Source organism: Pelophylax lessonae (genome assembly GCF_965119305.1).
Source record: "Pelophylax lessonae genome assembly, chromosome: 5".
Classification (NCBI taxonomy): domain Eukaryota; kingdom Metazoa; phylum Chordata; class Amphibia; order Anura; family Ranidae; genus Pelophylax; species Pelophylax lessonae.
This window is the reverse complement of record NC_138772.1, coordinates 384,461,649-384,475,022: the sequence shown is the minus strand read 5'-3', so window position 1 is coordinate 384,475,022 and position 13,374 is coordinate 384,461,649. Positions and strand designations below refer to the sequence as shown.

The 13,374-nt window shown below is 47.8% G+C and overlaps 1 protein-coding gene across 3 annotated transcripts in view; it reads right to left on the bottom strand.

Moving 5' to 3' along the window:
• Nucleotides 1-11,707, bottom strand: part of PPP4R1 (protein phosphatase 4 regulatory subunit 1) — a 180,903-nt gene extending 169,196 nt beyond the window's left edge. For 2 of the 3 annotated variants that reach the window (XM_082259519.1, XM_082259520.1), the window contains exons 1-2: nt 11,490-11,707; nt 7,117-7,161 (exon numbers count right to left, since the gene is read on the bottom strand). In XM_082259519.1, coding sequence (XP_082115645.1) covers nt 7,117-7,161; nt 11,490-11,496 — 52 coding nt within the window. In that variant the 5' untranslated portion in view covers nt 11,497-11,707. The remainder of the gene's footprint in view (nt 1-7,116; nt 7,162-11,489) is intronic. The other variant, XM_082259521.1, reaches the window with a different exon arrangement.
• Between the last annotated feature and the right edge of the window lie 1,667 nt (nt 11,708-13,374).

The following is a 13,374-nucleotide window of genomic DNA, read 5'->3' as shown; positions in this document are numbered from 1 at the left end:
AATCGCGGTTTTTTTAAAACAGGAAATGACACGTGAGGCGGAGTAAAGCGCGTCCGGCGCCATCTTTAATAAGGGAAACACTGCTATTTTTGCCAGTGTTACCCTTTTCGTCCCAAATAGCGGAGTGGGAGTAAGTTGCAGATCGATCAGCACTTTGATTTTTGCAGCAAGCAATGTGGATGGATGGATGGGTGTATGACATGTCACAATGTGATTTATGCAGCAATGTAATAGATGGAATGTACACTGATAGAGGCAGTACTGTCAAGGGGGTAGCAATGTGATGGCAGAAATGCTGTGCCTAAAGCATAGTACTGCCCATGTGCGGGATTTCCTGCTGCATTCTGGGTAGCCAGAATGAACAGCAACCAGGAAGAAGCACACTGCGGCTTCAGACGCCCTTACTAAAGATGACAACGCACAGACTTTATAAAGTAAGATTTTCACTAAACAAATACACCGTTCAACTCATAAATATGCAAATTGCGGTTTTGGCAAGCGAGATGTATTAATATTAATGGGCTATTTTTGTTTAAAAAAATCTGATGGTGGAACTCCGCTTTAAAGGAAAAAACGTAAGCACTGCAATGCTTGTAATAACAGCCGAGCGGCTGCTTAGACTCATCGGCTGTAATTACAAAAAGCATCCCCCCGGTACAACCACTTGAAGCAATATTGGTCATATCGGCAAGTTTGTGACCGATAGTTCAAAAAAAGTGAATATCTGCCCCCACCAATAATTGGTCGACCCCTAGGTAAGGATTGATTTAGACATGCATCTAAATCTCCCTTGCCTCTGCAGTCTGATCCACGTGGTGAACGTATGCAAAAATGTCTCTAAAATCTGTAGGTTCTTGTTTTTCACGTACAGCATTTTGCAAAAGATCCCCCCAAACCATATATTTTTTGAAAGCATATGCCCTGTAGAATAAAAAGAATGTGCTACTGATTGCCTCTGAAGCCTAATCCACGTTCCGATCGTGCTCCAGTGGCTACTTACAGGTGGTGAGGAAGCAATGCAACGACTCCTCACTGCCTGATTTAACCCCATTTAAACCAACAAATGCATTGCACAAGGTTGTGGGGCGTTTGTGGCATTTCCCCGTTGACATAAATTTGTAAAATAAAAAACATAGTAAGGATTAGGGATCGACCAATGTCATTTTCTTTAGCGGGCTGGTCGCTCGGGCCTCCCAGAGGGACGGAAGACCCAGGTGGACTGGCGTCCCCTCCACGAAAAAATATCCCAATGATCTTTATTTCTAAAGCTGTTCCTAAACATTTACAGCCCAGGTCAGCGCATTCCTGTAGCTGGTGCAGCTAGCCATTTCCAATTAGCCGTGGGCAGGAAGCTTGTGCAAAACAATGACAGGCTGGCCCTGTCCATGGCTGTTCACATGTAATTGCTCAAATTACATGCATTTAGGGATAGACAAGCATCTCTGTATGTAGGCAGATTGTTTGCACCAAGGGTCTATTCATCTCACGTAAACAGCTGCAGAACCTCTCAGCCCATCATTGATTTGTACAGGATGAGTGGCTGCATCCGATTAGAAATGCCTTACTGTATCCACAGAAATAGGCACATCTGGGTGTTGTACATCTAGGAATGGCCATGCAAATAAGCCCTTATAGTACATTCTTTGTATATTTACTAGTGGTCCCCCGAAATTTCGGCAACCAAAATTTTCGGCCGAAAATGGGCTTATTCCATTTCGGCTGAAAATGGGTTAAAGATGCCGATATTAATGATGGCCACCGCGGGCGCAGAGCAGGTTTCAAAAGACCCGCCTCTGGCCGGCGGCCCGCTTCTCGGTGATGTCACAACTACTACGATGTGCATGAATGAACTAACACACTTGGCGGGCGGGCGAGCGGCCGCTAATAGCTGTAACTAAGTGAGCGCTTCACTTCCCTATCAGGCAGGTATCTCCGCTGACAGGGAAGTGAAGGGCTCACTTAATTATAGGCCACTCGCCCGCCCGCCCAGTGTGTTAGTTCATTCATGCACATCGTAGTAGTAGTAGTGACATCACCAGGAGGCGGGTCGCCGGCCATAGGCGCATCTTTTGAAAGGAAGGATACAGGAGGACTGGAGCTGAGAGTAAGGAGATAGCATCATTGGGATGGGGAGGGATGCTGAGGCGGGGGGGGGGGGGGACGCTGATGAGACGAGGTTACCAATAGTATTAACCGCTTGCCGACCTCCGCAAGTACATATACTGCGGCGGACAGCCCCGTGTAGGCAAAGTGACGTATCGGTACGTCACCAGCCTGTGAGCCAATAGGGGGGCTCCCGCCCCCGTTCGTTCACGGACACCTTCGCGCGAGTGACCGGCGGACCCGATGTCCGCCAGTCACTCGCGATCGTCAGTTACAGAGGGAGAAAGGCAGGCGGCTAATGTAAACAAAGCCGCCTGTCATTCTCCCTTGTGTAACAGCAGAGATCAAACAGTCCTGCTATGTAGGACCGTAGATCTCTGCTGTTACATGAACAGCCACATCCCTGCACAGTTAGAAACACGCCACTAGGGACACACTTAACCCCTCCTTCTCCAATAAAGTTAACCCCTTCCCTGCCAGTGTCATTTTTACAGTAACAGTGCATATGTATAGCACTGATTACTGTAGTAATGTCCCTGGTACCCCCAAAAGTGTCAAAAAGGTCAGTCAAGGGTCAGATCAGTCCGCCGTAATGTTGCAGTCCCGCAAATAAAAAAAAAAGAAAATAAATCGCAGATCGCCGCCATTACTCGTTAAAAAAAAAAAAAAAAACAACAAAAATGACAAAAATCTTTCCCGTTGTTAGTAAACGCAATAACTTTTGCGCAAACCAATCAAAATACGCTTATTGCGATTTTCTTTACCAAAAACATATGTAGCAGAAAACAAATTGGCCTAAAATGTTAAAAAAATTTGTTTACATTTTTTTTTGGGAATTTCATATAAAAAAATATTGTTATTTTTGCAAAATTTACACTCTTTGTTTATAGCGCATGATCAAACAAAATCGCACAGGTGATCAAATACCACCAAAAGAAAGCTCTGTTTGTGGGAAAAAAAAAAAGGACGTCAAATTTGTTTAGGTACAGCCTCGCACGACCGCGCAATTGTCCGTTAAAGTCACGCAGTGCCGAATCGCGAAATAGGGCCTGGTCAGGAAGGGGTTAAAACCTTCCGGGGCTTAAGTGGTTAATATTATGAAGCATGAGGGGGTTAATGTATTGCCATTGCTGGTCACTGATGCATTAGTGACCGACCAGTGGCAGTTAATTAACCCCTTTGTGCTGCATTAGTGCAACCAGTATCAGTGCAACCAGTGTTAACACTGACACTGGTTGCACTAATGCAGCACAAAGGGGTTAATTAACTGCCACTGGTCGGTCACTAATGCATCAGTGACCAGCAGTGGCAATACATTAACCCCCTCATGCTGCATAATACAAATACCATTGGTAAATAAATTAACCACTTGCCAACCCGTCACAGTACATATACTGTGACAGGGTGGCAGCGACAGGTGTACGTTGCTGCCTGTTTTTGGTGTATGCCCCTGTTCCATTTTAAAATCATTTGGGGGGAAAAAAAGTCATTTTCGGTTTTCGGCCAAGGGCATCCTGCATTTTCGGTTTCGGTCCAGAATTTTACTTTCGGTGCATCCCTAATATTTACCAACAGCTATGTAGTTCAAAGGCCCTCCAAAACAATTCATTCAATTTTATCCATAACAAAAAAGCCCTCATACTACAAAAATGTAAAGCGTAAACTTCATAACAAGGTGTGACAGTACTGATTTTCTAAAAGGAAGCCAATTGTGACAGAATTACAGGTGTGGTCACTGCTTGGTCAAATTTCAAAACAAGCAAGCAGTGAATAAAGCAGTATCTGTTCCACACATTTATGTCAAGTTAGTGACCCAGTCGCTAAAAGTCCTGAAGCCCAAGGGTTAGTGTGACAGCCAGTAAACTAGCATTTTCTGAAAATGAATGGTATTTGTCCCACGATAGGTTTATTGTTAGTAACCCTGCAACGAACATTTAAAATAAAAAAAAATAAAAAACTTTAATATATATATATATATATATATATATATATATATATATATATATATATATATATATATATATATATAAATAAATATAATTTTTTTTTTTTTCCCCAGTAATTTCAATAGGACAGTCTGAATTTAAAAATATATTGCAAGTGACAGCATAAAACAAAACACTATCCAAGCTCAGTACAGTGTTTTTTTTTTTTTTTTTTTTTTTACTGAGCTAAAATGTAGCTCATTTAGAGCCGGTTCACACTGGGGCGACCTGTCAGGCGACCTGGTCGCCTGACAGTTTGCCTGCCATAGAGAAGCTGTGGACCCGTTCTAATAGGAGCGACACAAGTCGCTCCGACTTAGAAAAAGGGTCCGGAGTTTCTTTGGGGGCGACTCGGAGCGACTTGCATAGACTTCAATGTTATGAAGTCCGTGCCGGCCGCTCCGAGGTCGCGGTGCGAGCAGCGCACCGTGACTTGTGAGGTCGCCCCGGCAAGTCGGATCGCTCTAATGTGAACCGGCTCTTACAATGTGCCTGTGCACACAGGCACGTAAACAAGCGCCAAATTCATCCGAAAAAAAACAAACAAAACAGGAAAATCTGCGTTTTGGTTCAGTATTTTGCACCGGTCCGGACCGGAATTTTCCCTATGAACATCAGTACTGTGTGCAAGAGGCCTAAGGCCTCATGCACACTGGACGTTTTTACAGCTGCTGTTTTTTGGCGTCAGACGTTTTTTTCTACAGCCAATAAATGTCCCAGCATGTTATCCATGCACACACAGGCTGTTATCAGCAGTTTTTGGCAGGGGCAGTTTGACTGTAAAAAAAAAAAAAATGAAAACTAGTGGGTTTTGAGTGGCGTTTTCAGCTGCAAAAATGCTCCAACGTCAATAAACGCAGATAAATGCCAAAAAACGCTGCTAACTGGCATTTTTTCTTCTAACGTTTTTTTTTAAGCCTGGGTTCTGTTTTAAGATGTCGTTCATGGAACATAGCCTGGGTTCACACTGGTGCATGCTGAACACCGCATGTGATTTGTGCCAAAAACGCACCGCATTCCTGTGCACATCACATGTGATGTCTGTGTGATGCGATTTGAGCCAAGTATTTTGTATGGCTCAAAATGCATCACATTTGCACCAAGATGTTGTAGGATCCTTTTTTCTCCACACCCAATCGCATTGCATGGGTGTGAACACCCATGCGATGAGATTCTGGCAAGCACACTGCATTTTGCAATCTGTTTTAGGGTATCGTTGATGGAACATGAAGCCCTGTTGACATTTTGCCGATTTGGCATGCAATTTTTCATGTCAAATTGCATGTAAAATCGGAGCCTATTGCTGGCAACGGGTTTGAAATCATTCAGCTGAACGTGCATGATGTCAAACTCGCATGTCAGTGCGACTTGGGGGCGATTTGACAGACATCTGTATGGGTTCATGCACAGATGTCTATTGAAATCACCCTGAAGTCGCCAAAAGTAGTGCAGAAACGACTTTTGGGAATCGGTGCGGCGCCGCAAAGTCAGGGTTGCACCAATTCGGACAGTGACGTTGCCAGCAATAGGCTCTGATTTGGCATGCGATTTGACATGTCAAATCGCATGTCAAATCTACCCGATGTGAACGGGAGCTTAATGTTCCATGAACGACACCCCGAAACACATTGCAAAATGCAGTGAGCTTAACAGAATCGCATTGCATCGGTGTTCACACGCATGCAATGCGACTTTGATGCGGGGGAATCATTTTGCACCAAAATGTTGTAGGACCCTTTTTTCCCTTGTACCTAAATCTTATCCCATGGGTGTGAACACCCATGTGATGCAATTCTGGCAAGCATTGCATTGTGGGAAAGTCGGCGTTACTAAAATAGCAAAGAGGTTATTTTTAGCTAAAATGGGGTTATTTACCTTTACATTTTTTTCTGTAAAGGTGAACTAACCCTTTTAAAAGCGGAACTACACTACATCTGAGCACCACAAACCAAAAAAGCGATTTAAAAAAAAGTTGTAAAAATGGAAGGTTTTTTATCCTAATGCATTCTATGCAATAAGATAAAAAGCCTTCAGTGTGTAGCAGCCCCCCGAGCAACCCTAATATTTACCTGAGCCCCATCTCTATCAAGCGATGTCCACGAGTCCCTAGGCCATCCGGCTTCATTGGCTTCAACTGCTGTCAAAGTCAGTTAGCCAATCAGAGAAGAGAGGGGGGCGGGGCTCGAATGGCAGCACCGTGTCTAAATGGACGCACAGAGCTTCAGCTCGGCTCAGGTGTCCCCATAGCAAGCGGCTTGCTGTGGGTGCACTCAACAGGACAGAGGGACCAGGAGCAGCAAAGAGAGGGCTGAGAAGAGGAGGATCCGGGCCACCCTGTGCAAAACCAATTGCACAGAGCAGGCAAGTATAATTTATTCATGTTTAAATTTTAAAAGAACACTCACCCATCCATGTCTCCAAGCTTTATTTTGTTGAGAAATCACTTTGAAAAACTACACTCTAGCAATTCTGGCAGTGGCCAGCTTGCGTTAGGCTACGTTCACATGTTAGCGTAGCGGATCACGGGCAGAACACCGCAATCCGGAAATCATTGCAAATCGCGGGACGCCTGTGCGTTGCCGTTGATTTGCAATGGCCCCCCAAACGCTGTGCATGACGCCCAAAAAAGGTACAAGAGCTTCTTTGGGGCGTCATGCGACCCGCGATTTTGTTTGCGCAATGTTACCGCGATTCGGCAGGCGGAAATCGCGGCAACATAGCACAGCCTTCGGGGTGTCCCGCGATTTGCAACGATTTCCGGATCGCGGGCAGAATCGCCTAAGGGCAGATGATTCATGTAGCATTTTCTTCCTGGCGTCCATCCATCCTTAGCTCAGGCATACATGCTGCATCTGTCTACACAATGAACTCTACCTCTATAACTAAAACAGGTATACATTGCAATGAGATAAGGCAAGCCAATAATCTTACTACACAGCTGAAAGTTTGCATAGTTATTCCTGAAATAAAGATCAGCACACAAAAACACGACGGATAAAATAAATGTAAAAGAGAAAAAGGCACTTACATCCATCTATCTCTTCCTGAACATCATCCTGAAGCAGCGACAAATCTACAAGAAACATAACATATGAATGATGGAAATCCTGTTTACCCAAACATTTACACTGTCAATACGTTTTAAAAACTGATCTGGGGTAGAAGTCTAGTTGGCCACGCAAAGCAATCCCTTATAGAACTTTAATAGTAAATAGTCCAAAAATGTTGTATGAAAGGATTTTTATAGTTAAATTTTCAGTGCAGTCAATGGGTCCCAGTAGTTTCCAAAGTCCACAAAAACTAGCCAAAAAGTATCATTCTGAGTGATCTAGGCCAACCTGCATTTTGGATGGTCGGTCAGTTGAGTGTGCCACCATCAGCACTGGAATGAGCGCGCTCTCTCATCCACAAATCTGCACATGTGCAATGCACTCTCCCTTAAACTAGTTGCTCCGAGCTCCTTCTGCACTCAGTGCTGCTCGGACAGGTGTGAGGAGAGTGCACTGTGAATGTGTAGATTTGTGGATGGGAGAGTATGCTCATTCATGCAATGATGAGGGACAGCGCAGATTTCAGGATGCAGGCACAATGTTCATTGCAATCTACGCTTAGTCCTCTTACACACTACTGCTCTTAAACCAAAGCTTAGGAGATTTTGGCATTTTGTTTTGCCAAAGCCCCTGAACTCAACAACAGCCTATGTGTCCATGTACACATGGGTTTTACCAGAGATTAGTGGCAGTCAAAGCTCCTCTCCTGAATGCAGAAGAATCGCGTTTAAGAGGGGAGCTTCTGGGCGTAAGAAAGCGCCACTCTAAATTGCGCCCAAAACGCTAGGTGTGTTTAAGATTTCAGAGTTTTTTCATTTTAAAGGCCAGAACAAATTAAAATTCTGGCCAATGAAAAATTCCCAATCACCAAATGCTGTTAAACTGGCTTAAAAAAATGCAGCTTAGGCGATTTTTTACCGCTAATTTTCTCTGTCAGGAGAAATCACATTACAATAAACCAGTGTGCATGAAGCCTAAAGATGGCATAATATCCAGATTGTATTTTTAATACCTGGAGTTCTACACCATACCTTCCACCTATGTGTGTGTTAGGCGAGTTACATACTGGAACGTAATGCCTGCTTCAGCTTGTAGAAGAGCAGTGTAAACAGCAAGCTTTTACAAAGCATTTGCAGAGCTTTAAGCAAGCTTTGAGGGGGGCTGATTCACACCAGAATCGCACAGGAACACACTGCACCTTCCTGTGTGATCAGGAAGCCCATTCAATGGGCTACAAATTGAACCAGAATGCACAAAAAGCAGTGCATGGAAAATGCACTGCACCAAATTGCATGGCACTGGGGCACTAAGCAATCTGATGCCCGCAAATGCACTGCATTTGGAATATACATTTGGGGTGCTGTTAATGTATTGGCACCCGCAGCAGATCTCAAAGTAAGTGCGTTCTGAACGCAGTGCAGGAAAACACGCATGAAACACACTTCCCGCTCTGGGTTCTGGTGTGACCCAGCTCTGAAGCTTTTCAAAAGGCGCTTTTCCACTGCATGGAACCGTACTGGTTCGGCACACTTTTGTGCTTTTCCACTGCGGTACCGCATGGTATAGGGTCGGAACGGTTCGGTACGGTACGGTATAGGTTTGCTTTTCCACTGCATGGAACCGAACGGTACGGTACGGCTCTGAAAAAACAGTACCTACTCGATTGTGGTTCCAACAGGTACCATATCCCACAATCCTTTGCATGCAGTCACTACTAGCCACTGATTGGTCAGAGAATCACACCCACCCCGTTGTTATCCCACCCACTTAACTTTAGTACTACTTTAGTGGAAAAGCAAACCTATACCGTACCGTACCGAACCGTTCTGACACTATACCATGCGGTACCGCACGCAGTGGAAAAGCAAACCGGGCCAAGCAGGGCCGAGTAGAGCCGAGCCGGTACTAGCCGGTACTTGCTGTGGAAAAGTGCCAAAAGTACCCTTTAGCTCCAGTTTGTAAAGGATAAATACAGATTCTAATGGGAGTGCCGATTGTCACTTTAGACATGCTGCTAGCAGACTTCAGCACTTCTCGAAAGCCTGCTAGCTTGTTTAAAGTGGCAATCAGCACTCCCATTATGCTCTGTAAATCATATTTCCAGTCTAGCAGTCTCATAAAATTCCTGCAATCTGCCTACTATCCATCTTGGTACAGGCTACAGGCACCCATTGCTGACCAGAGCCATCCTCTCCCAAGCATTCCTAATGCCAACTTCAGTCCAAGGCAAGTACTGCTGCAATCTACTGTCACTTTAATACAAAAGGTCCTAGATATTGCAGTACTGTGCCATCCTACAGACATTATCCAGTGCAATCCTGCGTCATTCTTCTGCCTCCCCCCCCCCCTACTATCCTACGGATGCTGCATGCCGCCCCCCCCCCCGTACTACCCTACGGACGCTGCCTGTCCCCCCCACCGTACTACCCTACGGACGCTGCCTGCCCCCCCTCCGCCGCACTACCCTACGGACACTTCCTGTCGCCCCTCCCCGTACTATCCTACGGACGCTGCCTGTCCCCCCACCGTACTATCCTACAGACGCTGCATGACTCCCCCCCCCCCCCCGTACTATCCTACGGACATTGCCAGTCCCCCCCCCCCGTACTATCCTACGGACACTGCTTGTCCCCCCCGTACTATCCTACGGACGCTGCCTGTCCCCCCCGTACTATCCTACGGACGCTGCCTGTCCCCCCCGTACTATCCTACGGACGCTGCCTGTCCCCCCCCGTACTATCCTACGGACGCTGCCTGTCCCCCCCCCGTACTATCCTACGGACGCTGCATGACTCCCCCCCCCCCCCCCCCGTACTATCCTACGGACATTGCCAGTCCCCCCCCCGTACTATCCTACGGACGCTGCCTGTCCTCCCCGTACTATCCTACGGACGCTGCCTGTCCTCCCCGTACTATCCTACGGACGCTGCCTGTCCTCCCCGTACTATCCTACGGACGCTGCCTGTCCTCCCCGTACTATCCTACGGACGCTGCCTGTCCTCCCCGTACTATCCTACGGACGCTGCCTGTCCTCCCCGTACTATCCTACGGACGCTGCCTGTCCTCCCCGTACTATCCTACGGACGCTGCCTGTCCTCCCCGTACTATCCTACGGACGCTGCCTGTCCTCCCCGTACTATCCTACGGACGCTGCCTGTCCTCCCCGTACTATCCTACGGACGCTGCCTGTCCTCCCCGTACTATCCTACGGACGCTGCCTGTCCTCCCCGTACTATCCTACGGACGCTTCCTGTCCTCCCCGTACTATCCTACGGACGCTTCCTGTCGCCCCCCTGCTATCCTACGGACGCTTCCTGTCGCCCCCCCCGTACTATCCTACGGACGCTTCCTGTCGCCCCCCCCGTACTATCCTACGGACACTGCCTGTCCCCCCACGTACTATCCTACGGACGCTGCATGACTCCCCCACCCCCCCGTACTGTCCTACGGACACTGCCAGTCCCCCCCATACTATGCTATGGACGCTGCATCCCCCCAATACTATGCTACGGATGCTGCCTGTCCCCCCCCGTACTACCCTACGGACGCTGCCTGTCCCCCCCCCCCCCTACTATCCTATGGACGCTGCCTGCCCCCCGGTAGGTGTGTAAACGCAGGGCCCGTATACACACCGCAGGGAAGCACGGGGCCCGTATACACACCGCAGGGAAGCACGGGGCCCGTATACACACCGCAGGGCCCGTATACACACCGCAGGGAAACGCAGGGCCCGTATACACACCGCAGGGAAACGCAGGGCCCGTATACACACCGCAGGGAAACGCAGGGCCCGTATACACACCGCAGGGAAACGCAGGGCCCGTATACACACCGCAGGGAAACGCAGGGCCCGTATACACACCGCAGGGAAACGCAGGGCCCGTATACACACCGCAGGGAAACGCAGGGCCCGTATACACACCGCAGGGAAACGCAGGGCCCGTATACACACCGCAGGGAAACGCAGGGCCCGTATACACACCGCAGGGAAACGCAGGGCCCGTATACACACTGCAGGGAAACGCAGGGCCCGTATACACACTGCAGGGAAACGCAGGGCCCGTATACACACCGCAGGGAAACGCAGGGCCCGTATACACACTGCAGGGAAACGCAGGGCCCGTATACACACTGCAGAGAAATGCAGGGCCCGTATACACACCGCAGCCAATAGAAATGACAATCCTCCCCCACTCCTGGGACTAATGACAGAGCCCTGTGTATGAGTCCATAGACACCTCCCAGCACACACACCAGTCACAGGCCACTTTCTAACACCCTGGGCCCAGTCTGAGGGCTGCCATGGCACATGACACTGTCTATGACACGCACACGGCACCGTTCCTCTCACCCGCCATCTTGTGTCCCAGGCCGCGCCGCTACATGGAGTCTGCAGCCCGCACAGTCTCCGCCCAGCCCCCGGGGGTGTGTATGAGGTGCGGTCACCGAGGGGAGGGTGTACGTCCCCAATGCGCCTCCGTGTTTTCCTCCAATTCACAAGTTGCAGCCTCGGTTCACAGAAGATCCAAGTGGTTAGGAGGAGATGATGACATCACGGTCATGTGACCGCACCATGTGACCTCCGAAGGATAGCTGGGACATGAGTGGAAGGGCTCTACTCCCAGGAAATCAGTGTCTGGAGGCTGGAGGGGAGGGGTATAGTGTGTGTGATGAACGCACACACCCCACATTGCAGGGATTACGGGGTGTTTATAGTGTGTGAGGTGATAGGGGACACCATAGTTGCCAACATTTAAAAAAAAATTTCCAGGGACACTTTGCAGCACAGCTGTCAATTACCCACCACACCCACTTCCCTAAAGCTCCGCCCACTCAGCATAATTAATCTCAGCCTATTTATCATCAGATTATAGGGTCTACTCAATAATGAGCAAAGTACAAAAACTACTGTTGGGAATCGGTGCAACGTTGCACACATGCAGACGGTGCCATTGCATTGCATGTCAAATCAGACCAATGTGTACGTGGGCTAATAGAGGGGTGCTCAACTATTTGAAAACAAAACAAGTCACATCTGGGTGAGCCAAGATGGTTTTTATAGAGAAAAAGGTATTTATTCAAAATTACCCCATTAAATACATGGCAGTTAGGGGGATAGAATTGTTGCCAAACTTCACAACTTCATTACAAACTTAGCAGATGATTGTTTAGTAAATAAATATTTGACCCGAATAAGAAGCTGTTTGAGAAAGTGGCTAATTTCAGCAGTCAAATAAGAAGCCAACTTCAGCATCCTAAACAAAACATGAGGCCTCTGCATTGTAAGATCAGTGATGAGAGAGATGACTTACCTGAACTACTTACCCATCACCCCAACCCTGACCTGTGGCCCCTCCAGTCACCCCAACCCTAACCCCCCCTCAATCACCCCAACCCTGACCTGTACCCCTCCATTGCCCATCCTTGACCTGTGACCCCTCCATAACCCCAACCCTAATTTATACCCCCTCCATCACCCCAACCCTAACCTATAACCTCTCCATCGCCCCATCCTTTATCTGTGACCCCTCCATCACCCCAGCCCTGTGACCCCCCACTGTCACCCCAGCCCTGAACTACTCTTACCTGAACAGTGCGGGGTGATCTCTCTGAGTCGCATATATACGGAATTTTGGACCCTTTCACACTGAACACCATTGACTGCATTTTGAACTGCACTTAAACTGTAAAGATAGCCCAAAACCAAAGTAATCCTATGGGCATAGTTCAGGAGGACATGATACAAGAGATGATCAGAGACTGGGGAAATGATAGAAGAGATGGTCAGAGACTGAGGACATGATACAGTAGATGGTCAGAGACTGCGGACATGATACAGTAGATGTTCAGAGACTGAGGACATGATACAGTAGATGATCAGAGACTGAGGACATGATACAAGAGATGATAAGAGACTGAGGACATGATACAAGAGATGGTCAGAGACTGAGGACATGATACAGGAGATGGTCAGACACTGAGGACGATACAAGAGAAGGACAGAGACTGCAGACATGATACAAGAGATGGTAAGAGACTGTGGACATGATACAAGAGATGGTCAGACACTGAGGACATGATACAAGAGAAGGACAGAGGCTGCAGACATGATACAAGAGATGGTAAGAGACTGTGGACATGATACAAGAGATGGTCAGACACTGAGGACATGATACAAGAGATGGTCAGACACTGAGGACATGATACAAGAGATGGTCAGAGACTGCAGACATGAT